At 37.2% G+C, this 24017-nt stretch overlaps 4 protein-coding genes and 1 pseudogene across 6 annotated transcripts; 3 read left to right on the top strand and 2 right to left on the bottom strand.

The window, feature by feature from the left end:
- The first annotated feature begins 3047 nt into the window (after window positions 1-3047).
- On the top strand, window positions 3048-5496 carry LOC109190642 (PHD finger protein ALFIN-LIKE 3-like). Its single transcript, XM_019341178.1, has 5 exons — window positions 3048-3277; window positions 3381-3413; window positions 3884-4112; window positions 4731-4863; window positions 5076-5496. Exons 1-5 carry the CDS (start codon window positions 3175-3177, stop codon window positions 5331-5333), a joined length of 756 nt encoding a protein of 251 aa, XP_019196723.1. The 5' UTR covers window positions 3048-3174; the 3' UTR covers window positions 5334-5496.
- A 183-nt stretch (window positions 5497-5679) lies between these two features.
- On the bottom strand, window positions 5680-7338 carry LOC109190639 (annotated as a pseudogene).
- Window positions 7339-10707: 3369 nt separating this feature from the next.
- On the top strand, window positions 10708-12987 carry LOC109190640 (U-box domain-containing protein 52-like). 3 transcript variants are annotated; one of them, XM_019341176.1, is made up of 6 exons: window positions 10708-10876; window positions 11013-11384; window positions 11612-11727; window positions 11870-11991; window positions 12093-12284; window positions 12395-12987. In XM_019341176.1, exons 3-6 carry the CDS (start codon window positions 11635-11637, stop codon window positions 12801-12803), a joined length of 816 nt encoding a protein of 271 aa, XP_019196721.1. In that variant the 5' UTR covers window positions 10708-10876; window positions 11013-11384; window positions 11612-11634; the 3' UTR covers window positions 12804-12987. The 3 variants fall into 3 exon arrangements, with proteins under 3 accessions (XP_019196721.1, XP_019196719.1, XP_019196720.1); XM_019341174.1 differs by having other exon boundaries at window positions 11013-11388; XM_019341175.1 differs by lacking the exon at window positions 10708-10876 and having other exon boundaries at window positions 10948-11388.
- Window positions 12988-13399: 412 nt separating this feature from the next.
- LOC109190641 (telomere repeat-binding factor 4-like) lies at window positions 13400-16931 on the top strand. The gene is made up of 6 exons (XM_019341177.1): window positions 13400-13878; window positions 14560-14711; window positions 15006-15090; window positions 15631-15714; window positions 16269-16548; window positions 16651-16931. Exons 1-6 carry the CDS (start codon window positions 13729-13731, stop codon window positions 16680-16682), a joined length of 783 nt encoding a protein of 260 aa, XP_019196722.1. The 5' UTR covers window positions 13400-13728; the 3' UTR covers window positions 16683-16931.
- Window positions 16932-18478: 1547 nt separating this feature from the next.
- Window positions 18479-23113, bottom strand: LOC109190638 (phospholipid-transporting ATPase 6-like). The gene is made up of 10 exons (XM_019341173.1): window positions 21324-23113; window positions 21104-21214; window positions 20693-20969; window positions 20521-20609; window positions 20360-20444; window positions 20001-20210; window positions 19795-19920; window positions 19527-19625; window positions 19264-19455; window positions 18479-19193 (listed from the first exon to the last, which is right to left on the bottom strand). Exons 1-10 carry the CDS (start codon window positions 23111-23113, stop codon window positions 18519-18521), a joined length of 3654 nt encoding a protein of 1217 aa, XP_019196718.1. The 3' UTR covers window positions 18479-18518.
- Between the last annotated feature and the right edge of the window lie 904 nt (window positions 23114-24017).

Genomic DNA, 24017 nt, shown 5'->3' with positions numbered 1-24017 from the left:
TGGAAAACACGACCAGTACTTATGAATTTCAATCTCTTTGGTTTTTTATTTTATTTTTAAAAGTTGTATTACTTTCACACATTTTGATCGAGGATCGGGATTCGCTGTCCCCGCCAAATTTCCCGCAGAGATGGGGTTGGGGTCGCTGGGACAGGGACGGGGAGTATACTCCCCGCCCCGCCCCGCCCCACCCGTTGCCATCCCTAATTTTAGATAACCAAACTAGAATATATGTATGATTCTCTACAATAATTAAATAACATAATGCTTTATTTATAGTTCAAATAAAAGAGATAATGGGGTGTTTGGTAAAAACTGGTACCTGATTGGGTTAGTGAGTTTGACTAGTTAATAGTATTAGTTGATTGTATAAAGATGTTTGGTAAATTGGCTGTTAGTTGATAGTTGATTAATTACATGCAAAATATTTTTTTCAAAAAATTATTAAAAAAAATCTATTTTGAGCAGCTTTTTGAATTTTAGAGTTTTGGAGCACTAAACTGTTAAAAAAATCTATATTGACTGTTTGAACTAATTGTTAAACTAAGTTAAATAGTTAATAGTTGTCAAATAAGTTAAAATTGACTGATAAGTTAACTATGTTACAAGTGCATTATAATGTTTTTTTTTTTTTTTTTTTTTTTTTTTTGGTAATGGCCAATGGTCCCAACAAAAAAATAAAATAAAAAAATACTCCGTATATTCTAACTTTTTTTGCGTTGGTGCGTCAAAGGCGTCTAACTTGAGGAGACTCATCAAACAAAAACCTAATTGTATTTTAATAATAGTTATTTAAGCAATTAAATATATTACAAGTAAAATATAGTTAAAATGCCACAATTATGATGCATGCCCACCCTCCATATGAGATATGATGCACACCAAGTAGAATTACCCTAATCACGTGGGGTGTAATATATAATTACTATAATATAAGTAGCATGCATCTCAAAAGATTACCGTAATATATAGATTATTATTTCAAAGTTATTAAGTGTTTAAGGCTATTCGCATTTATTAAAAGGAAATAATGGAGTGCAAATCTATGTGGCACTTGTTAGTTGTTACTCCCTATTTAGGAAATCGTGTTGTTTCTTTTTCTTTTCTTTACTTTTCTTTATGTAATCTTGCAAAATTTGAAATTTGATTTTCAATATTGTAATTTGCAAATGTATTTTGTGGGCCACTCTTTTCCTTTTGTTAATGTGATATAATAATAATAATAATAATAATAATAATAATAATAATAATTATTATTATTATTATTATTATTATTATTATTATTTATGTGATGCAAATTTAAAAGTGAGTTGAAATTGTATAGATGTGAAGTAAATATTAGTGAATTGCAAATATGATGATATGATAGTATGAATCACTTTTAAAAGCGAGAGAGTATTGCATGAATACAAATAATTTAACAATACTTCAAGTGTAAATATACTAATAAACATATAATTAAATATAATTATTACATGCCAATGATCTTGTTGTCTAGTGTCACCAAGTTGCTCACCTTTATGAAAAGTAAAAAAAATGTGACTCAATTGATCTACAAACCTGATTTGAGCCATACACCTACATAGATATTTGAATCTATAATAAGGTGTTTGGAATATGAAAATTGCAATTCATTTCCCTCATAGATATTTGAGCCATACACCTACATAGATATTTGAATCTATAATAAGGTGTTTGGAATATGGAAATTGCAATTCATTTCCCTCATAGATATTTGAGTCTATAACAGGGTGTTTGGAATGAAAATTGCAATTCATTTCCCTCATAATTTCATAAGGTGATAAATTTTACAAATTGGTTTAAAGGAATTAAAATTTCATAGAATTTCAATTTCTCCATTTGGTGGATTTGAAAATACTAAGGAATTTTAAATTTTGTGCTTGTTAAGAGCATCCTCAATAGATGATATTTTATGTAAGTTTTTATATGTCAAGTAGGAAAGATAAGAGAGAATACGATGATAAAAAGAACTAAAAAAAAAAAGCCAAAAAAAAAATCAAAAACAAAAACCAAGGCTAACAAATTTGTCAGCCGAACTAAAAAAAAAAAAATGATAAAAGGCACTTTTACACGCACAGCCAGTGCACGCGCCAATTCTTCTTATGAATTATAGTTCCTTTTCTTCCTAATTCTCTATTTTATACCAAACGACCTGTAATACCCTTCATAATAATTAACTCCACCCTTGATTTCTTGAAAATATATACAAACAGGTCTAAATATTTTTCTTAATTTTGTAAGTGTTGGCTAGCAACGATGGTGAGTGCGAGGCGACGACTAAACATTGGCAAGTGGTTATGTATTAGCGTTAGCAATGATTGTTGTCCGTCAGTGGCAAGATTGCGATCGCTTCAACAACGGTGCGACGATAGACGATCAACGATGAGTGTTGTGGATGAGGGCTTCTCTAACATTGCACTCAACTTGCCCAGGTTTATGCGTTTCCCTGTTATACTTGGCGATTTAAGGCTTTTGATTTTGTGTTTTTTTTTTTTTTTTTTTTTTTTTGGTTGTTGTTGTGTGTTGTTTGCTCTAGTGAATTAACTTTGTTTTGCGCAAAATACATCATTTTTAGCGAAACAAAGCTTAAAAAAAATTTCGCCTGAATAGGCGTTTGGGACAATTGGTCAGCCATCGGTCGGTCGATTAAATATAGACGACTATTACTTTTTACCTATTGACCTAGAAGCTATTAGATGATATAATTTTGAGCAAAATAAAACTAAATTATTAAGGGCAAATCACACACAAGTCGATCGTCGACCGATTGACCGACCGACTAAATATAGACTATATTTACTTTATGGGTCTTGGCCTAAGAGCTCCCAGGCTGCGGATTAAGCTGTGTTTTGCAACACTTTTTATCTCTATTTATCTTTGATAATCACACTTAGTATAAATTTTGTGAAAATAATTTAAGTATTTTAAAAATAAAAATCAATCAATAATTTTCCAAAATTAGAATTTGATTATATCAATTTAACGAACCAAAATTGAATCTCTGAAATCTACTACTTAAACCCTGGAACTTCATTCAGGCTTAAATCTCGCCCCGTTCCCATTCATTCACGTCTCTTGTAGTCTCTGTCTTCTTTCTCGTAGAAGTTTTTGTTTTTTTCTGATTCTGTCAAGAAGTTCAGTTTAGCTGCAACAATGGAGGGAGGAGATGGCGGGCCCTACAATCGTTGCACTATCGACGAGGTCTTTGGGGATTTCGAGGGTCGCCGAAACGGCATAATTAAAGCTCTGACAACTGGTGTTTTTCCCTTGATTTTTATCCTCTTTTTAATCTCTTTCAAAGGTTTTTCATGTAACGATTTTAATTTGGCTTTGAATTTTTGTTTTTTTTTGTGTTCCAGACGTCGAAGAATTCTATAAGCGGTGTGATCCAGGTGAAGAATAATCTTATTTTATGTTTATCTCACATTCTTTTAGTTCGTACATTCTCCGTTGTATGGAATTTTATGCATGCATTCATTTTTAATCGTAATTTATACAGATCAGTTTTTTTATTCCCCTTCTTCTTTATCCTTTTTAAATCCTTAGCTTTTGTTTATGGCGTTTGGTTGGAATTGGAATGTTTTGAAAACGTTAAGGTCATTGTTAATGAACATTTACATTAAAGCTAGGGAATGCTCCATATATGATCTGTTGTGAGCATCCAGGTGTTTTTCTATTTTTCTTCATTTCAGGGAATGTCAACATTATACTTCCATGTGAGCTGTTTCCCAAATCTTTGTGTGCAGTATAAATTACCATGCTTTCTAGCTATTGTCTTCTTTACTTTTCACTTGGCATATCACCTTCAATCTCTTGGAATTAATAATTGGTGGAATTAATTTACATATTTCTTGCTGTACAGACAAAGAGAACTTTTGCTTGTTTGCATATCCCAATGGGAAGTGGGAGGTGACTTTACCTGCTGAAGATGTGCCTCCTGAGCTTCCAGAGCCTACTCTGGGTATCAACTTTGCCAGAGATGGGATGCCGGCGAAGGACTGGTTGGCTTTGGTTGCTGCCCACAGTGAAGGGTGGTTGCTTTCTGTTGCTTTCTACTTTGCTGCCAGATTTGGATTTGATAAAGATGACAGGTGAATATAATTATAAATGAATAAACAATATATAAAAAATTGTATTGTCTGTATGCCTTCAGAAATATCAAGAATTATTGGTATGGCCTATGGAATTTTATGTCTGGTGTGCATTTTTCTCGCTTGCCTTATATTTCATGGTCTACCAGCCATCCATTGATTTGTTTATTTCCACTCGTTTAATCGTCTCTGCAATCTATACCTTTGTTTTAATTGATGCCTTTGGATTTAGTCAATTCTTTTCGCAATTGCCCAGTTGCAGAGGCCTTGCTGCCTTTGTACTTAGATGAAGCTGATTTCAGAATTTCATTCCATAAATTCGTCTATAATGTTTGTTATTTGTGCATTCAGTGCTTGCTGCTCTAGATTCAGAGACATCACTTGTCATGTTGAGACCTAGAAATTAGTTTGATATCAAATGTAGGAAGGTTATTGCCATTTTATATTCTCATTCCAATTGGGTTCCAAGAGGACAGAAGATTGGTGTCTAAGATTCATTTTTCTTTTTAGTTGAATAAGTGAATAACTCTCTATCCATTGATGGTTCTTTATTCAAAAGTTAGTAAGTTAATTTTAGCAGTATTCAAGCATCTTGAAATCATTTTATTGCATGTGCAGGAAGGTTCTGTTCAACATGATAAATGAGCTGCCTACAGTATTTGAGATTGTGACTGGTGCTGCAAAGAAACATAACGAGAAATCTGTAATCACAAATCATGGTGGCAGCAAAATGAAGTCAAGCTCCAAATCGGTAAGCATTAACATTTCGTGTCATTTTGGTAATTTGATTATAATGCCAACATTATGTATCGTGCACTCCTGCAATGGTGTTTGAGGTATTATTGCCAGTATGGGTAGACTACTTGACCATTTCTGTATTAAGATCTAAGATCACATATTTGAACGGTTGTGCATTTTCTTGTTGATTGATCATTCCTTTCGCCTTGTTTGTGCCAAAAACAGCGACCAGCTGAATCTCATGGAAGGGCGATGAATGTGAACCCCCACTATGAAGAGGAGGAATACTATGATGAAGAGGAGCATGGTAACACCTTGTGCGGTGCTTGTGGGAAGCACGGTGGATTGGATGAATTCTGGATTGGCTGTGACAAATGCGAAAGGTGGTTCCATGGCAGGTGCGTGAAAGTCACCCCTGCCAAAGCCGAGCACATGAAGCACTACAAGTGTCCCTCTTGCAGCAGCAAGAGAATCCGTCCCTGAGGTAGAAATATGTTGTGTTACTTAACTCTTGCTGAGAAACAAAACTTTAGGCCGCTGTGCTTATTAACTTTGAACATCATTTTATTTCTCTAGAATTCGACTCTTCATATCTTTGAATTATATCAGATATTATCTTTGGTGTTGTATTCCAACATTATCTTAATCATGCAGAGAAATTTATCCAGCTTTTTCTTTAAAAAAAGGAAACCAAAAGCAGAAAGAAAGTTTTACTTGTATTTCTTCATAGAGCATAGGACAGAGACAAAGAAGCAGAATATATACATTATCTCTATGTATAACAGGTCAAACAATTTACATGACAGAAACCATGTAGGGGGATTGATGTTGTTCAACAATCAATAGTCGTGATTCTTTGTGGAAAGCCTTTTCAAGAGTTCGTAGGTGGTGATCATGGTGGTGGCAGACATGGACATTGATGCCCACCTTGGACCCAAGCCTCTGTAACAAGCTCTCCACCCACCCTCCCTAACTAGATTCCTCACTGTTTGTCCTACGCCATTGTCGTTGCCATCAAGAACCTGCAGCCTCGTCTTAATTGTATCGAGCGGCATTGTAATGAAGGCTGATATGCCCCCGGCCATGGCGGCACTCAACCCCTGAACTGCCATAACCGTCTTGGTATTCCCATTGCCATTGCCATTGCCATTGTCGTCTCTGTTGAGGAAGTAACAGCCATAGCTGCTCCAAAGAAGCCTCTGTGCAACAGAGTAGGATGCCCACCAAACTGCGTTTGATGGAGCATATGTGAGGATTGAAATCCCAAATCCTCTGTACAATCCTCTGGGTCCATCCGTGCTGAGAATTTTCCTGAATGCATGGATTCCATTCACATATTTCCGTGACCCGCCGCCTTGTACCATCAGCCGCTGGCTCACCACGTCTACTGGGGTCCACACCAGCTGTGCCGCCACGGCGGCACTCAGCCCTGCGGCGGCATTGGCTACGGCGGCTGCTGTGTGGTCCGGCAACCCCAGGTTAACGGTGGCGGTGCCTAGATTACTCTTGGTAATCTCTAGGGCACCCATGTATAGCGCTCTGGCAGGAATAGTACCCATCAAAGAAGTCCCGAATCCTCGATACAGCCCGCGAACACCCTCGTGTTTCACGATAGAAATCGCGGTTGTTATACACGAGACGAGACTCCGCCACTTGCTGCCGCGTCTTCAGCACCACAACGGGGTAAAGCGCCGCCGAAACGCCAGAAAATAAGGCCGCGCCGAGGAAGAAAAACCTGGATTTGTCTAGCATTTCCCAGTCAATCTCATCGGGAAGGCGAATTTCCTGAGGCGATTCTTCATCCGCCGCCGCCGCCCCCAAATTCTTCTCCTCCAATTCTAAACCTTCCAAACTCTCATTCCCCAGTTTGAAATTGTCCAGTCCTTCACTCCTAACCTCACCTTCATATGCAGTACACATGAAAGTATTTAACCAAAACAGTCAAACGCAAAAACCTAACCTCACAAACTGTACAACAGAGACTGTATCTGTATAGCTAAGCTTCTCAAAGTTCCCTCAGCGACGATCTTTTGCGCTTGCGAAGCCATATTTTGGATCGGAAGTGAGTAACAGCAAAAGGATCTAGCATATCTCCGCCGTCCTTATCGGAGAAGCGATCATCGTAGTGGCGGAGGACGGTGATGTCAAAGCGGTAACCAGTGAACGTCACCGGAAAGTTGGGGTCCCGCAAGACTGATTGACAGAGAGTATATTTGTGTATGGTATGGGTGTATATATATTAGAGATAGAGAGAAATGGTGGTGCCGGATCGGAGTTGGGGGAACGGTAGTGGGTGGACGGAGAGTGGAGTGCAATTGAGAGAGAGCGCGCGTTTGGGCGAGAGCGACAAGAAACCTACTGTGACTGTCACGAGCTGACGTCTTAGAGCTATCCACAAAAGAGCCTGAATTCCGTGTGGTATGTCGTAATCTTTTGGCATGAGCCATACCTACTTCCCACTTTGACCCTGCCATAGCCCATAGTTCACCAAGGGATTTTGAAAAGAAGAAATAAAAAGATTTCTAAAACAGTACAATAGTTATTTAGAGTAGGTTTTTAATTTTCAGAAGTCCAATGTCACCTCTAGTGGCAATACCCTTGAGAATGGCAGGTGCATAATTAGTAGTTTCTTTGGTGTGGAGCACAACAATGATTTTAGTAAATACATAGAGCTAAGGGTTATTTTATCCTATGTTGAACAAAAAGTGAGGCACATGATTGAGGGATGGCATAAGGAACTATTGTCCAAAGCTGGTAATAAAGAAGTTTTCCATAGTGTTGCTTAGTTGATGCCAATATATATTATGAGCATTTTTTCCTACCTAAATCACTATGTGAGAACCTTGAGCATTTAAGGTGTGTTTGGAAACCTAGAAATTTTTTTGGGTTTTTGGTATTTTTTTTTTTTGAAGGAAAAAGGATTTTATTCAAACTTAAGATATGAATTGTTCAATACATGAAGGAACAGTAGAAAACCAAGACATATGACCAGGATGAGAACTAGCAGCTCGAGCCAAAGCATGAACGCATTTGTTCGCTGATCGAGAGATAAACTCAATAGACACTGTTTCAAAGTGTCGTTTCAGAACTCGACATTGATTAATAATATTGCCTGTGTAGGAGTTATCCGGGAGATTTTGATTCAGAAACCTGCACACCATCTGACAGTCTGAGCGTATAATTACCTTGTTCCAACCTTGAGAGATGGTCCAAGATAGAGCTTCTTTGATAGCCATGGCTTCAGCAAGGTGTGGATCCTTTAGACAACGAATGGGGCCACTCTTTGCCGCGACAAAACCACCATCATCCGACGAGACCACAACACCATAGTATCCAAATTCATCATTTTGCTGGACAGCCGCATTAACCTCCACCAGCCAAGTCGAAGGGGGAATAGCAGAGCTGGTGTTTGACGTTGCATGGTGACTTATACTGGGTTTTTGGTATTTGGTTATGCAGGAAAATGAGAAGTTAAAGGAAAATCACTTATGGTCAATGGAAAATAACTCCATTCTTACGTAAAAAGACTTTTTTTTTTTGGGAAGTCATTTTGCATTTTTTGGTTCACTCTTCAGCAGCTCCGCCTCCATCATCAGAAAGGCAGAAAACTCACACAGCCAGCTTCACCAACAAATCTCCACCAACAATCCCACAACCAGCTTCACCAACAAATCTCCACCAAAAGCTACACATGTATGTTTCATCATTTTTTCAGTTTGAATTTTTTTTTTTCCTTTTCCTGACATATCTAGAAGTATAGATATTTTCCGGTTGTGGGTTTTCCTCCTCACAGCCAGAGGAAGGCTCCTCACTAGTTGGTTTTCGCATCGGAAACTAGAACTGATTTCCGGCTGTGGCTGCGGAAACCACTTTGTTTATGTATCTTATTTCTAAAAATTTTATTGGTATTAATGCTAAATTGGAGTCTTTTGGTTGAGTTTGCAAAATTCTATTCGTGGTTATGTGCTAGTTTTAATTGTGGTTATTTTTTGTCATATTATTTTATTTTTTTTTGTTTGTATAGATGGATAAAAATCATGTGCGTGCAACTGTTATGTGTGCAGCAAGTGTTATACTAGCTATTGGAGTTCTTTTATTGCAACAACTTAAGAATAGAAACCAAATAAAACATGACATTGTCAATAGAAACTATGAACGAGAAAGTTACATAATAAGTATCTTGTGTGAGAATGAAATAAAAATTGTTATATTCTACATAGAACAATAAAAAATATATTTTTAGATATATAACAATTAAAATGTTGAAGTCTACAATTCTGTTCATTTTCTAGAAAATGAACCAAACACAAAACGACAGTTTTCCGTTGTGCAGCCAAATACAGGAAATGAAAATGTTTTTAGAAAATTGACTCATTTTTCAAAAAATATTTTCAAGAAGTCATTTTCCTGCTTTTCAAACGGACCTTAATGAATAAATATTGAGAGGGATGGGGATGCGCAAATTATGTCGTGGAAACGTGCTCACCATGTGCATGGTGAACACAGGGGTAGATCCATAATTTCTATGTTGTAGATCCATAATTTGTATGCTGTAAAAATTATGAATATACAGTATAGAAATTATGAATCTACAGTACGGTATATAAATTATGAATATACAATATAGAAATTCTGGAGATCCATAATTTCTATGCTATAGATCCATAATAATTATGGATTTATTTCGTGTTCACCATGCACATGATGAACACGGTTTCACAGCATAACTATTGATGGGGATGGGGATAAGGCAGATGGTTGGGTTGGTATAAACTGGTTGGGGGTTGAAATCTGAGAGATTTTAATCTTGCTATGCTCACTCATTCAAGGAGCGTTATGCTGTGCAACCGTGTGCACCATGCATGGTGCACACAATTGCAAAAACGACGTCGTTTTGACGTCCGACTTAAAAAATAATAATTCAAAATTGCATAACTACACATCAATAACTTCATAAATATACATCCAGAATTGCATAACTACACATCCATAACTTCATAACTATAAATCCAGAATTGCATAACTACACATCCATAACTTCATAACTATAAATCCAGAATTGCATAACTACACATCTTAACTTCATAACTATACATTCAGAATTGCATAACTACACATCCATAATACCATAACTTCATAACTATAAATCCAGAATTGCATAACTACATATCCATAACTTCATAACTATTCATTTAGAATTGCATGCATAACTACACATCCATAACTTCATAACTATACATTCAGAATTGCATAACTACACATCCATAACTTCATAATTATACATTCAGAATGTGAAATTATAACTTCATAACTATACATTCAGAATTACATGCATAATTACACATCCATAACTTCATAACTATAAATCTAGAATTGCATAACTCCACATCCATAATTTCATAACTATAATTTCAGGATGTGAAATTATAAAATTATGAACATATGTTTACGTAACTAACGGAAATCAAGAATGAATTTTTTTTATTTAAGTAAAACGACACCGTTTTGGCACATAGTGCACACGGATGCACAGCATAATTTGCCATCATTCAATGGACCACTTAACAAAGATAATTAGTTTGGCACCGGTCTAGCCTCTGTGGTTCATGTTAAGTTGAGTCACCATGATTTACATCCTCCCAAATGCTCTATCGGGCCGGGATGGGGGGCCCTTACGGTAGGGGTTCAACCTTTTGGAAGAAGAAAATTAGTTTGGGCCTGAATGGATAAGCCCATGTATTTTGTTATGAGAAAAGGATAAGCCCATGTATTTTTGTCTTTTTGAAGAAATAAGCCCATGTATTTTAATTTTTCATCTTCATAACGATTTCTTCCCGCTTTCTCGGATTTCTTCTGTTCATCGTTCTGTCTATCCTTTTTAAGCACCATCGTTCCAGATGCTGTAAGTCTGGAAACTATACGTCGATACCGGTGCTTAACGCCGGCCGTTTCCCCTAAATATATCTCCGGGCGGTGACGTCAAGATGGCGAATATAATATCCCCTTAAATATATTTACGCGAGCATGTCCGTTGTTTCTCAATTTTTTTTAAAATTAACATTCTTAGATTTTCTGTTTCCGGTTCTTATCTCAAGTTTTCGTAAATATGTTATTTAATGAATGGCTTGAACAACAGCTTTATTGTTTATTTAAAAATCTCAGGAAACTCGTATTCATCGTGAATTTATGAGTTTTCCGGCGGAGGGCAATTTAGCACAGCCATTCTGATTGTTTGGGGACATCGTCGATCAAGGTGGGGGCGCACGCTGGTGTTGGATCGGTGGTGACTAGGTCAAGACGGTGGAGCGCCGGCATTTGTTGCTAGCCGGTCCAGAGCACGAAATCCAAACGTAGAAAATTGACATCCGAGATCGACATGGTATATAAAAGTTCGCAGGAGGCCAGATTCGCCACAACGGTGGCCATTGATAAAGACAGGAACAGTCAACACGCCGTTAGATGGACCCTCGACAATCTCCCCCCCCGGAATCCGAGAAATCGTCCTTGTCCATGTCCATACCAAATTGCATAACCGTAGGTATCTCTCGCCTTCATTTTGCTCATCCCAGGTGTTCGATAAATTGTTACTGAGAAAATTTTTGTCCATTTTTCATTCGGTTTGCTCATCCAAGGTGTTCGATAAATTGTTACTGAGAAAAATTTTGTCCATTTTTCATTCGGATTGAAATGGGAATTGATTTAGGATTCTGGTTAGCCCCTAGTTTGTTGCGTTAATTCTCTTATTTGATTATTGATCATAGAGCATGCCCTCAAAGAAAAGATCATGGAGGATGGCGGTTTACAGAAACACGATGAATTCCACCAATCCATGACACAATTTTTCCTCCCTTACCGTGGAATGTGTGCTCGAAAGGGTGTAAGTTTTCTACCATTTTATTTGTAATACAGAGTAGTGTTTTCAATTTCAACTGGTTTTACTTTTACTCCATGGAATAGTTGTGTTGCTTGATATAAGGAAGATTGATGTTTCTGCTGATAAACTAGTCTGAGTGTTTCAGGTGCGAGCAAAGGAAGTGGTTCTGATTTGCCCTGATATTACAAGTGCACTTGCTGAGTATGTGAATGTGAATGCCATTTGCTCCATTGTTCTTGGCGCTGCAAACCGGAATGCTATAGTAAGGTATATGGTTTGAGCATATGGAATGTTATTAGACATGTTATGATGATGTGCTGATGATCCAACATAAGTTCTGATGATTCTTGAGCTTCAATCTCTGATAGAGCATTCAAGCAGCTTGATATCCCAAGCAGTTTGGCAAAATCAGTCCCAGATTTCTGCACAGTCTATGCTGTATCAAGGGTGAAAGTTCAAGTTGTTAAATTAGCCAATCGACCACCGCCGCCTGGTTTCCATAAGCCATCTTCTCTGCCAAATCCTTTACCCAATGCCCCATATCCAGAGGATCTTACCAAGTAAGAAATTTTCATCATCCTCTCATCATCTAATGATATTCTATATTTGTATATTTGTATAACTCCTCTTGCATGCCTTCCGAATAACGAATGTAATGAACAATATATAGGCAGGTTGTTCCAAGGCGTCCTGCTAGACCCGAGTTCCTTGATGGAGGCAGCAGAGGAGGAGGGAGCAGTCTTCTTAGTAGCAGGAGTCCTTCACCCCTGCATTCAATCTACTCTAGCAGCTATGTTATGCCAAATGCTTCATCATCAGAGAACACTCCATTTCCAAACCAACTCATGAGCAATCTCGGGGGCCATGCCAATGACACGAGGCCTTCACTTCCGAACCAAATCAACCATTCAAATCTCCGATTCCAGGCTGCAGATATCTTCTCTTATTGTGCTGCTGACTTCTGTGAACCGTCGGGGCCAGTAAGTTTCGTCTCTGATGCGTCCTATCCACACTCAGATGCTTCTAGTCACTTCTTCAGCCCCCAAGCTATGGTGAGCTCTGGGAAGTTTGCTTATTAACGAAGGGGATAAAAATCAGTATCCAGGCCAATCAGTCCTATCAACTGTTTTAGTCAAGATACTTGATTTACATTATAAGTCAGAGAAGTGTGCTTATCAATATATAGAAAATAAAGGGGAAACAATCTTTATCCAGATCTATCAGTTCATAATGTGTTGGAAATAAAATTGTTTTATTTGATTATTGGATGATACTTGATTTACTTTAAAAAAAAAAAAAAAACTTCTGGGAAGTTTGTTTATAAATATAGACAATGAAGGGGATATAACATCATTATCCAGTTTAATTAGTTCATAATGTGTTCAAATGAGCTAACTGTTTATAATAAAACAATTACTATTTATTGTACTTATAATGAAACAGAATTTGTAATATTGATTAAGAAAGGAGTAGTTGATAAATTTATATAATTATTTAAAATTTTAATTTAATAAATTAATAATTTTATTTATATATTTTTTCAGATAAAATTAATGTATAACATATATTTTTTTATTAAAAAGCTCTGATTGAGGGTTTTTAAATTACATTTATATTAATTATAAATATATATCAGTTCAGTTGCATAATAAGTTAGACACAACACATTTTGTGAAGGTGCATCTTGGCATTCACGTGATGAATTTTCCACCGATTTGTATTTATCCTCCATTAGTGGCGAATTGCATGAGCTTTGCGTGAACTTTAGCGATTTTTGTAACTCTTTTTTTTAGCGTTAGGTCTATTCTTAAAGCTACTTCGTGGTCCCAGCGACCTAAACCCGTAGCTAAGGTGGCTCTTCATCGTCCTCGAAATTTTCAGACATTCGAACCAATAAGAAATATTTAAAAAGTCTCGATTAAATGTAGATTGAAAGACTGTAATCTCTGTTTCGCTAGCATTCTGGCAACCTAGCTAGCTGCGTGTGTTTGAGAGAGGATAGTGATGGGGAACCAAAAGCAGAAGTGGACGTCGGAGGAAGAGAAAGCCCTAAAAGCCGGAGTGGCCAAGCACGGCACCGGAAAGTGGAAGAACATCCTCAGAGATCCTGAATTCGGTCCCTCCCTCACTTCTCGCTCTAACATCGACCTCAAGGTCTCTCTCTTCTCCCACCTCTTTCCTGGAATCACATTCTATTGTCTTCGCCCCTTACCCTTAGGTTTAGTGTAAATCACTAAATTGTGACTTCAATGCGATTATTCTCCGGAGTGTAACAATGTGATTGTGCTCAATTAACTTATAAATTCAAAGCTCGTGCCATTTTTATGGCGTCCTACTTCTAGTTTATGAGCGGAGTCTGCAGAGAGGTGCGTGCCTCAAGCTCAAGGCGTATGCCTTATGTGGCTATGGCTTTGAGATTTGCTATTTTTTGATAAGAAATTAGGAGAAGGATTTGGAAATGGAAAATGGTATAACAAGTGTTTTGCTTCCATAATGATTGCTACTTTAAGCCAGGGTTTGATGGGGAAAACTGGAAAAGTGTACTGTCACCCTTCTATTCTGATAATGAAAAGTGACCAAGTGTAGAGATTGGAATCCAGTGAGCTTCTTATGAAACCTCAGTATCTATATTATTTTGATATAATAATGTTCTTTTTTACACAGTAAAAGTTTGAAGTTTTTTTCTTCTATTTGAGAAATTTGCAGTTCTATTACTATATACTCTGGAATCGTTATATTTGTTGCAACTGCTCTACTAACTTATAATATGTGTTATTTAGTTGGATCAGCATAATATTTGTATGTAATCCCTCTTTCTTTGGTTCTTTTGTCCAGGACAAATGGCGAAATTTGAATGGTAATGTTGCGGCACAGGGCAGTGGAGAAAAATCTAGGGCTAGTCGTGGTAGAGCAACTACTACTGGTGCTGAGAATGATGCCATTTGTGATCCATGTAAAAGCTCACAGGAGAACAGAAATGTCCCACGGTGTGTCACTCCTTGCTCTCCCCTTTTTTGTGTCATCATTGTGAAGGGGTTTGGCAAACCGGCATCAACATATCTAAAATGGATGGACATACTTATGGAAACTATGTGTCTTCAAATAAACCTCCTTACCCACTCCCACTGAAGGAGGAATATATTCATTTGATTTCACTCTAATGACAAACTGGAAAAGGAAAATACTGAAAGACAAAGAGAGAGGTCTAGGAAATAAAGGGTAACAAATCTTGCACATTTTAAGTGGTTCTGACGGAGATCAAATGTCTGCCATATTTGCAGGTACAGTGAGATGATTTTTGAAGCACTTTCATCCATCAAAGATCCAAATGGATCTGATATTGGTGCCATTGCGGGATTCATTGAGGTTGGTTGCATTTAGTTTTGTTGTTTTAAATCTCCCTCCTTTTTTAATTTTTATTTTTAAATAAGTCAGTTTTTAAATCTCCAGTTCGATGCTACATTCTTGGATAACTACCCATATGAGCTCAAAAAGTATTTTCTTTGATTTACTTTTTTTTTTTTTTTTTTTTTAATAATAAATTTTAATTTTTTTTAATCTATTATTATTTTTAAAAACGTGAACTAGTAGTGTTTAGGACTTAGGTAAGAATGGTACTCTTGTACAGGGTGAAATACAAGCTCAATTGATGTGGCTGCACAAGGGGTTGAATATTTTTGAGAGCACTAGCAGTTAATTAGCCTGTTTTAGAATTGTGAATGTGATGTTCACATTAAAGTGGAAAAACTAGGGTGGGGTCCATGCAATTAGAGTTTTTAATTATCAGTATTGGTGTTTGAGGGATACTGGTGTCTCTATGCCATTGTGTTTTTCTTTTCTCTAATCTGTCTGTTTTAGTTTGACTGAAATATTTTCATTAGCTAAGCGCTTTGCTCCCTAATGCAGCAAAGGTATGAAGTGCCACCCAATTTTAGAAGGTTATTGAGTTCAAAGATGAGAAGACTTGTATTGCAAGGGAAAGTTGAAAAGGTATATGAATATCTTATCCTAAGAGATGGGCATGTTAGGAGATGAGATTGTTGATCATCACATTTTATAATTTTCAGTGCATAGTTCTATTTGGGTTTGTGGTTACAATATGTTTTGATTCATTAGTTGAAAGTTTATCAAAGCAAACCTATGCTGCTTGATTTGGCTGACTGTTAAATTTTGTTTGTGAAGTTAAAGAAACAATTTTTTAGTACTTTATATCAATAATGATTCCTGAACTACTAGCATATGGTTACGCTAAAAAAATTTGGAGCTATTATCATATTTTGGTAGTTTACTTTATTTTCCTGGCTGCTTAATCACAACCTCGAGATGAAAGGCAAAACAGTTACCATGTGATTTGCATATGCATCAATCAGCTTATGAAATGCAAGCTTTCTTGGAATAATTTGTGATTTTTTACTTTATCATGATTATTAACTCTATGAATTGGCATAGTGGTAAGCAATTATAGACTTGTGGGCCAGTTCCAGGGTTCAATACCTTTAAAAAAATGTTTTGGTTAAATTCTCTCAAATACCCTGATAATGCAGGTCCAGAAATGCAACTATATGATTAAAGATGTTCCTGTGGGAACAAGGACACCATCACCAAAGAAAAAAGAAGTCCGACCTCGGCCAACCCAGAGTCTTACATTAAACATGTATAGTAAAAGATTGCTAGATGCTGCAATGTATGCTGCATATAGGATGTCTGAGGCAGAAAACAAGTCCTTTCTTGCAGCTGAAGCAGTTAAAGAGGCAGAAAGGGTGTCAAAGTTGTCTGAAGTTGCAGAGTCAATGCTACAGTTTGTGACCGAGATCTATGACCAATGTAAGATTTTTTATTTTTTATTTTTATTTTCCTAATATGCTATCAATACACTTTTTTTTGCCCCATGTTACCATTTACAGAGCATTTGCTTACAACTTGCAGGTATGGAGGGTGAAGTTGTTCTATTGGCTTAACTACTTTCGTTCGAGGAGGACGTAAACAGTTTGTTTGTTGATAATGTGCATAAAATTAATTGACGCATGGAGGCACTATTTGAGTCTCCAGTTCCCTGGTTGTAGATGAACCTCTGCTTGTAACATGTATCGTCTAGGACACCAACTAATTTCCCCTGTACAAATTGACTACTCTGTAATTGAAAATCCAAACTGTTATGATTGTTCTTGTTTTCATATTCTATCCTAAAAATATTTCTAATCTCCTCTCATGTCTTTGGTCTTTGAAGTGCAGCCCTTTAAATTGGTACAAGAATATACTGCAGCTCTCATCGAAATTAGCACGCCAGGTACTTACTAGGATCCTATGTTTATGTTACTATACAAGTCTCATGCAATAGATATAATTGGTAAGTATGATGAACATTATTGTATGATGAATTGTATTAGTAGTGGGAGGAAAATCTTGTTTGACTCTTTGCTTTTTATTATATTGCTTGCCTTTAGATATAAGTCTGTTAACAATGATTAGTTAAGCATTTCTCCATCAGTGCCCTAAACTGTGTACTGGTAAGACCATAATGACTTCATTGTAACTTGTAAGGTCTCTTATATTCGTATTTATTTGAAATGATAACACCCAGATTATTAGCTTGAAATATTATAAAACCATAGTCAATGGGCAGCTATTCAACAATATAAATAATCACTAATAATAAAAGGAGAAAAAGTAAATATAGTGGATGGAGTTAATAATAGAAATATAATTAGATGATTAAAATTGTCATTTTTCATTTAATTTATCCTAATTAGATTCAAAAGAAAATACCACAACATGGGAGAGAATAATTTCTACGTCCTATAAAATATTTTTCCTTTCTAAAATAAAAGAAGAATAAAATAATTTATTGTTCTTTTCCTAATCTCATCATTTCTTCTAATTTCTCCCCTTTTTTTTCTCTCTAATTTTCTTTCCCTCCTATTTTCACTCCCATTTTCTTTCCTCCACTTTACTCATTCAAACACATCATTAATGAGCAATGAAAAATAGCAGACATTATAATTCAAATTATTAACAGCAGGCCTCCACTTTAAGCAGACTATAAAAACACAGTCCACACCACAAAGCAATCCCAATATCAACACTTTTCCCCTCTCTCCAATCCAAAAGAAAGAAAGAAAAAAAACCAATCTTTATGGAGAATTTTAGATCTAACTCAACAAGAGAAGGAAGCAAGCAGATTTGTGGTCCTCCAACAAGCATGAAAGGTCTCCGAAGTTACAGTACTTCTCATGCTGCTTGTTATTCTTCAGCTTCATCCGTGGAGCACAACAATAATAATAAGGAAATGAAGATGAAGAGAAACAAGAGCAGAGTCTCTACCTCCTCCTCCTCTTCCTCATCATCATCATCATCTTCTTCTTCTTCTGGTTTCGGGTCGAGAAGTTGGAGCTTTAATGATGCAGAAGTGCAGAGGAAGAAGAGAGTTGTGGGTTACAAGGCCTATGCTGTGGAGGGGAAGATGAAGGGCTCTTTCAAAAAGAGTTTCAGGTGGATCAAAGACCATCTTGTATCTGCTTGGTGGTGATCCTTTCATACTCACACACACACATACATATATACATATATGTGTACAAACACACACACACACATATCTATGTATGTGTTCTTCTTTTGAACTACTACTACTACTATGGCTACTACTGCCACTCCTTTTCATATTGTTCTTTTTTATAAATTGATGATGGGATTTTATGCTCAAGAAACATACTGCTGGTGGAAATGCAAGAATAATTATGTGATCTTTGGAATTTCATTTTTTTTTTTCCAATTCCTCTTCTAATGCACAGTTATATTTATGGAATTTCTTGATGTTTATCCGTTTTGGAATACCTTTTCTGCCGTCTCCCTTTGAACTCCCTGAGTTGCCTGATCTTATGATCTACTGCAACTGAGAAACCAACCTTTGTCTTCGATTTCGCCTTTGACCTCTCTCTTCCCCACATCTGTCTATCTTTAATGTCTTTCTTGTAGTACTTCATTTCTTGAATGATGTGGTGATCCATAGGGCTAAAACATCTCTGGAACGCTACGTGGCCAAGGTATGGAAGGTTACAGGCAATTGTTACTAAGAGGGTGGTGCACCAGAAAATCGGGGCAGGAGCTAGAGCCTCCGGAAGGATTCTGAAGGCATTCCCTGAATGAACTGGTGACAACAGACCATATACAAAAAGGAATATGTACCAACTCAATATGCTGCCCCAGATGAAAAAACATTGAATCAATGTGAAATGACTCATTGTGAGTGCAATCTGGCAGTTCACTGCCCAGATGACGCAAGTGAACATAACGGTACCCACAGCAGTCATGTCAGCAATCTGGCCTCCAGCTCGGAATGCTTGATCATAGAAAATGACGAGGTTAAGGAAAAAAATGACGAAGGAGTTGTAGAAACCGTTTCCAATCCAACTAAGTATCTTGAACCAGTTGAAGAACAAGTTTCTCGGACCCTGCTGATACAGTGCTGGAAACTGCAGAATGTGGGGATAATCAGACAGATTGAAGGTTGAAGTCTATGGGAAAGAGCGTTAGAGGACTAACCTGTAAGCAGATCTCAGAAGACGCATCCTGCTCAAACACTCCAAGGGAAATGACCGGCAATGAGGTAAGAACCACATTGAATAGTATCATATACCAGTCATCATAGATTGATTGCCCCGAGAAGGCTGTGAACGCCTCGTAGTGAAGGAGTGTGAGGCCAAATGCGATGTTTTTGTAGAAGAAATAGCAAATCTGGAAACAGAATATATCAGAATAAACGAAGATGATCAAGTTTAGAAGCAACAAGTATGGAGAATCATTACCATCTGAGCAATTCGTTTGTAGCACCAATGACCGTGCACAATAAGAAGTCTCTCCAAAAACTGGAACTTTGCAATAGAGAAGTCACTAGCCATCACAGCCTGCAACAAACTGATAGCTACATAATGCCCCATTTACAAAGCAATCAAGGCAAAGAAAGAACATATTACAATCTCGGTTTTCATAGTTTTCCAGTCAATCTCCTTATCCTGTTTTTGTCGAACCACATTGAATTGAATGGTATATATACATGATAGATGCATTACCAACCTGCATTCCTTCTGCTCCGCTGATTCCAACACCAATATCAGCTTCCTGAATCATTCCAACATCATTTGCACCATCGCCAATTGCTAAGGTTGTTTTTCCAGTTCCATCTTTTACTAACCTTGTCACCTGTATGTACAACCCAATAAATTTAGCCTAGTAGAGAGAGGGAAATTAAAGACCATAAATATCATCAGAATACATATTACCAGAGCCTTCTGCTTTGGAGAGACTCGGCAACAAATTACAGATGCACAATCAACTGCTAAGTTCAAAAATTTCTGCTTCATATCATCCTCCAACGCATAACTTAGAGTTTTCCCATCAATGATCAATGCAAATGCAGCTTGAGGGTCCTTTTCCAGCTTCACCATTTCAGAACCACTTGTGATTTGCGTCGAAATACTCTCCTTTATAGCCTGGAGTGACAAAAACAAAAGTATAAAACCTCTCCCAAAGAGTTGTAGGCACATTTGTTGAATAATACAATCAGCTAATGTTATAAACTATTTATACCCTCTAATTAACACAAACAGCTAACAGCCATTTTACCAAACAGAGCCAATACCTCTTTGGAATTGTTGGCTGTTCCATCCATGTTTGTCGATACACAGATTTGATGCATGCCCTGTCGAAGCAAACTACAAGCGAATCTGCATAAAACAAAATTTAAATCGATAGTTTGGAATCCAACGACAAAGGAATTCTTTCGTGTGGTCAGAGACCCACCCTATGTTGATTGCAGTTTCCATCTTATCACCTGTGAGAACCCAGATCTTTAAGCCAGCTTGTGCGAGTTTATCTATGCATTGAGGCACCTGATGGGAATAACGCAAATAGCTATAAGTCAGAAAGGAACACTAAATCGAAGAAATTGATACAACACAAATGAAATATATACTCCACTCTGCAGTTTATCCTCCACAGCAGTAGCACCAACAAGAACTAGATTCCTTTCCATCGTATCAGATAGCTCTTCAAGCATCGCCTCCCTATCAGCTCCTATCGAAGTTTTTGCTTTAGTAAACTCTTCATTCCACGCATAATATTCTTCCTCTTGGAGTTCCTTGTACGCTAGCACAAGTGTACGCAACCCAGCTTCCCCATATTCATTCAAATGCTTCGTAGTAGCCTCCAAAAACTTTTTCCCGTTTGTTGCTAATCTCTCAAAGATGATGCTGTAAAATGCAGGTAAATACTAGATCAGATCCTTAAGATGAAGCAACAAAGATTCATAAGCTACAACTTTTCCAAGATTGATCAAAAAATGTTCAGAATTAAGGTACCATATGAATAGATTCATAAGCGATACCTGTCTGCTCCTTTGCACAAGAGAAGAATCTGTCCAGTCTCATCCTGGACGATAACTGACATTCTCTTCCTTTTGCTTGTGAAATCCAAAAGATTGAGAACTTTGACTGCCCTAGAAGTTCAAAAAGAAAAGGGACGAGATAATAAGATACCCGATCCATAAGAGAGAACTCGAATTCTAGAAAGTAGTGCAAGCCACTCCTCTAATAGTAGTGTTTCACCTTTCAGTAGGTTCTTGAAAAGAAGGATATCTCTCACGAACACTTACAGTTGATTGTGTTCTATTATAAAACTCGAAACCAAATTCTCTAGCTGCAACAAGAAATGCACCTTCATCTGGTGACTCTACTTCGTAATTTAAGCTTCCAGTCTCATTCAGTTCAGGAATGGCTGTGTGGCAAAGCGATAGTATCCTGAAGAAAAACAGGATGACATCTGCATTTGGCTCGTTTAACCAATTGCCATTCATCAACCGGCTATCCTCAAAGCTAAACCCTTTTATTGCCGGTTTTTGGTCTTTTTCATCTTTCAAAGTTATGACTGCCTCTAGCTCAATTTCAGATTCACCATATACTTTCCCATCAGGTTTACTTTCAGGGTCTAAGATATCGCTTTCCATAGCCAAGCTTTTTCGGGCTGCAAGTTCTACATCACTTGCACGCTTCCCATATGCAGTTCCAGCAATCGAACATTTGAGAAAATCCATTTGGTTGCAAGTCAACGTACCAGTCTTATCAGACAAAACTGTGTCAACCTGTCCTAATTCCTCGTTTAAATTTGATGTCCTTGCATGAGCAGGAGTTCCAGTCTCTTCATCATACATATGCACATCGCTGTTGATGAACAATGCTTGTATGAATTTCACAACTTCGATGGATACGTAGAGGGAAATGGGAATTAGATATCCATACAATATAAGAGCAGTGATGAGATGAAAAGTCCCGGACAATGCTGGCCTTTTAGTATCATAAAGAACATTGTTTTTGTCGTCGGGTTGCAAATACCACCACTCTGGCATTTCGAGCATTGTCATAACAGCAAAACCTACTGAGCTAATGAACGAGATCAACACAAGGACAGTGAAAAGTATGTAAATAATACTGTCCATTTTCCTTTCAACGCAACTCCTTTTCGAGGGAGATTCTGTAGAGTTCTGCATAACTTTGCTGTCATGACCAGTAAACGTCGCAACTCCATAAACATAATCTGTATTCCGAAGCTTTGAACCTCGAAGCAGAATCTGGCTAGGGTCAAGAGGATAAACCTGGTGGCCATATTCAAGGTTACCCACAAAAGTGTAGAGGTTAGGATTCGGATCTTCACATTTTATGGTTGCGGTGAATTCCTTAAAAGTCATGTTATCTTCTAATGGTAAGGTTACCTCCAAGGCTCTTTTAACCTTCAAGTTGGTCTCTCCATCTAAGTTCATTGTTTCTACATAGCAGATTCCATCCTCATAGCTAGACGATAAAAGAAGCAAATCTGCAGGGAAGAATTCATCCTTTTCAATCTTCACAATATCTCCAACCAGAATCTTCATCCATGGCTTATGACCAAAATCGCCATCTCCTTTGTGGTAACAAGCTTTATGGAGATTGATACTCATATCCTGGAGGAAACGGTGCCAGTCCTCCAAGGCCTCCTTTGCCATACTCAACCCGACAACGAAGACCAAAGGAGCTATCATACTAATGGCGGAGAATGGGGCAACAGGCGTGAGCGACAGGATTGCAGCCAGGAGAAAGTACAAGTTTGCAACACGCCTGAATTGTTCAAACACAGCCTTAGGCAGGAAGGTGAAGAAAGTATACTTAGTTGTGGTTATGTAATTTGAGCAATACTGGAGAGGTGGCTCCACTTCATGAAGTTGGGGTTGGTTGCAGTGGACAATTCTTGAATACCCAGGGCCTAACCTATGAGGCCCCTCTTCCTTGGCAGCTCGATATCGATTAAATGCAAAGGTATACAAATTGCTCTTGCGAATCCTCGCCCTTAATCTACCTTTCGCCATTTCCCTTAGCTTGCTCCCTCAAGTTATGGCTCAATTCAATTGAAGCATACCACACAACAACAACAACAACCATAACTATTCTCTTATTTGCCTAAAGCAGAAGATTCAATTAAACCTTTTGACCCTAACTTCAGTTTCCTTCTTCAATTCATACCAAAATGCCAAATATATCAAGATTGGGAAATTAAAGACATCCAAATCATAAAACTAACCTAATAAATCCACCAAGAAACTAACATTGACAACAATTCAATCCAAACCCACACAAATCATCACGAGTCTGAGCAAAGAAATCCTAATAAAAACATCATCGATCCCTGGCCTATACAAATACAACGAACCAAAAAAAATGAAGAAACAAAGATTGCCCTTCAATTAAAAATGCAATCTTTCTGGTAACTGAACACATTACATTGCATATAAATATAAACGAACCTACATTGAGAAACTCACAGGGGATGCTGCTGACACATTAGAGAAGAAAGCAATAGAATGAAGGGAAAGGAGAAAGAGAGAGGGCTCCATCCGACCCAAATCCGAACCAATGCCAGCATTTTACGGCGCCTGTTTCTCGCGCCAATTTCTCCACATGTGAATCTAATACTCTCATCCAATCCAACTACGTAAATCGCATGCATGCATGTTGTTCTTGTATATATAGAGTGCGAGCTGTCCGAATGGGGTAACCAAAATTAGAGTGAATATATATATATATATATATATATATATATATATATATATATATATATATATATATATTGAAATAAACTCTGAAACTATTTACAAAAAAATAGTTAAAAGTTTTGAATTATAAAAAGTTTTAATTAAACATATTATGTGCCTTTAATTTATTTATATACACATAATTTATTAAGTGCATACATATTATATGTTAATGACAAAT

The sequence above is a fragment of the Ipomoea nil genome, unplaced genomic scaffold (genome assembly GCF_001879475.1).
Source record: "Ipomoea nil cultivar Tokyo-kokei standard unplaced genomic scaffold, Asagao_1.1 scaffold1576, whole genome shotgun sequence".
Lineage (NCBI taxonomy): Eukaryota > Viridiplantae > Streptophyta > Magnoliopsida > Solanales > Convolvulaceae > Ipomoea > Ipomoea nil.
The sequence above is the reverse complement of the archived record's forward strand: the minus strand, read 5'-3'. Positions and strand labels throughout refer to the sequence as shown.

Excerpts from the sequence above, each read along its gene's own strand:
- LOC109190641 (XM_019341177.1), top strand. The coding sequence starts at position 13,729 with ATGGGGAACCAAAAGCAGAAGTGGACGTCGGAGGAAGAGAAAGCCCTA. Across the intron at positions 15,091-15,630 it reads CCATTGCGGGATTCATTGAG|CAAAGGTATGAAGTGCCACC; the intron begins GTTGGTTGCATT and ends TCCCTAATGCAG. Across the intron at positions 16,549-16,650 it reads GACCGAGATCTATGACCAAT|GTATGGAGGGTGAAGTTGTT; the intron begins GTAAGATTTTTT and ends TACAACTTGCAG.
- LOC109190640 (XM_019341174.1), top strand. The coding sequence starts at position 11,310 with ATGGACCCTCGACAATCTCCCCCCCCGGAATCCGAGAAATCGTCCTTG. Across the intron at positions 11,992-12,092 it reads AACCGGAATGCTATAGTAAG|AGCATTCAAGCAGCTTGATA; the intron begins GTATATGGTTTG and ends AATCTCTGATAG. Across the intron at positions 12,285-12,394 it reads TATCCAGAGGATCTTACCAA|GCAGGTTGTTCCAAGGCGTC; the intron begins GTAAGAAATTTT and ends AACAATATATAG.
- LOC109190642 (XM_019341178.1), top strand. The coding sequence starts at position 3,175 with ATGGAGGGAGGAGATGGCGGGCCCTACAATCGTTGCACTATCGACGAG. Across the intron at positions 4,113-4,730 it reads GGATTTGATAAAGATGACAG|GAAGGTTCTGTTCAACATGA; the intron begins GTGAATATAATT and ends TTGCATGTGCAG. Across the intron at positions 4,864-5,075 it reads TGAAGTCAAGCTCCAAATCG|CGACCAGCTGAATCTCATGG; the intron begins GTAAGCATTAAC and ends TGCCAAAAACAG.
- LOC109190638 (XM_019341173.1), bottom strand. The coding sequence starts at position 23,113 with ATGGCGAAAGGTAGATTAAGGGCGAGGATTCGCAAGAGCAATTTGTAT. Across the intron at positions 20,970-21,103 it reads TTGTGCAAAGGAGCAGACAG|CATCATCTTTGAGAGATTAG; the intron begins GTATCGCTTATG and ends TGCATTTTACAG. Across the intron at positions 19,626-19,794 it reads GCGGAGCAGAAGGAATGCAG|GCTGTGATGGCTAGTGACTT; the intron begins GTTGGTAATGCA and ends AGTTTGTTGCAG.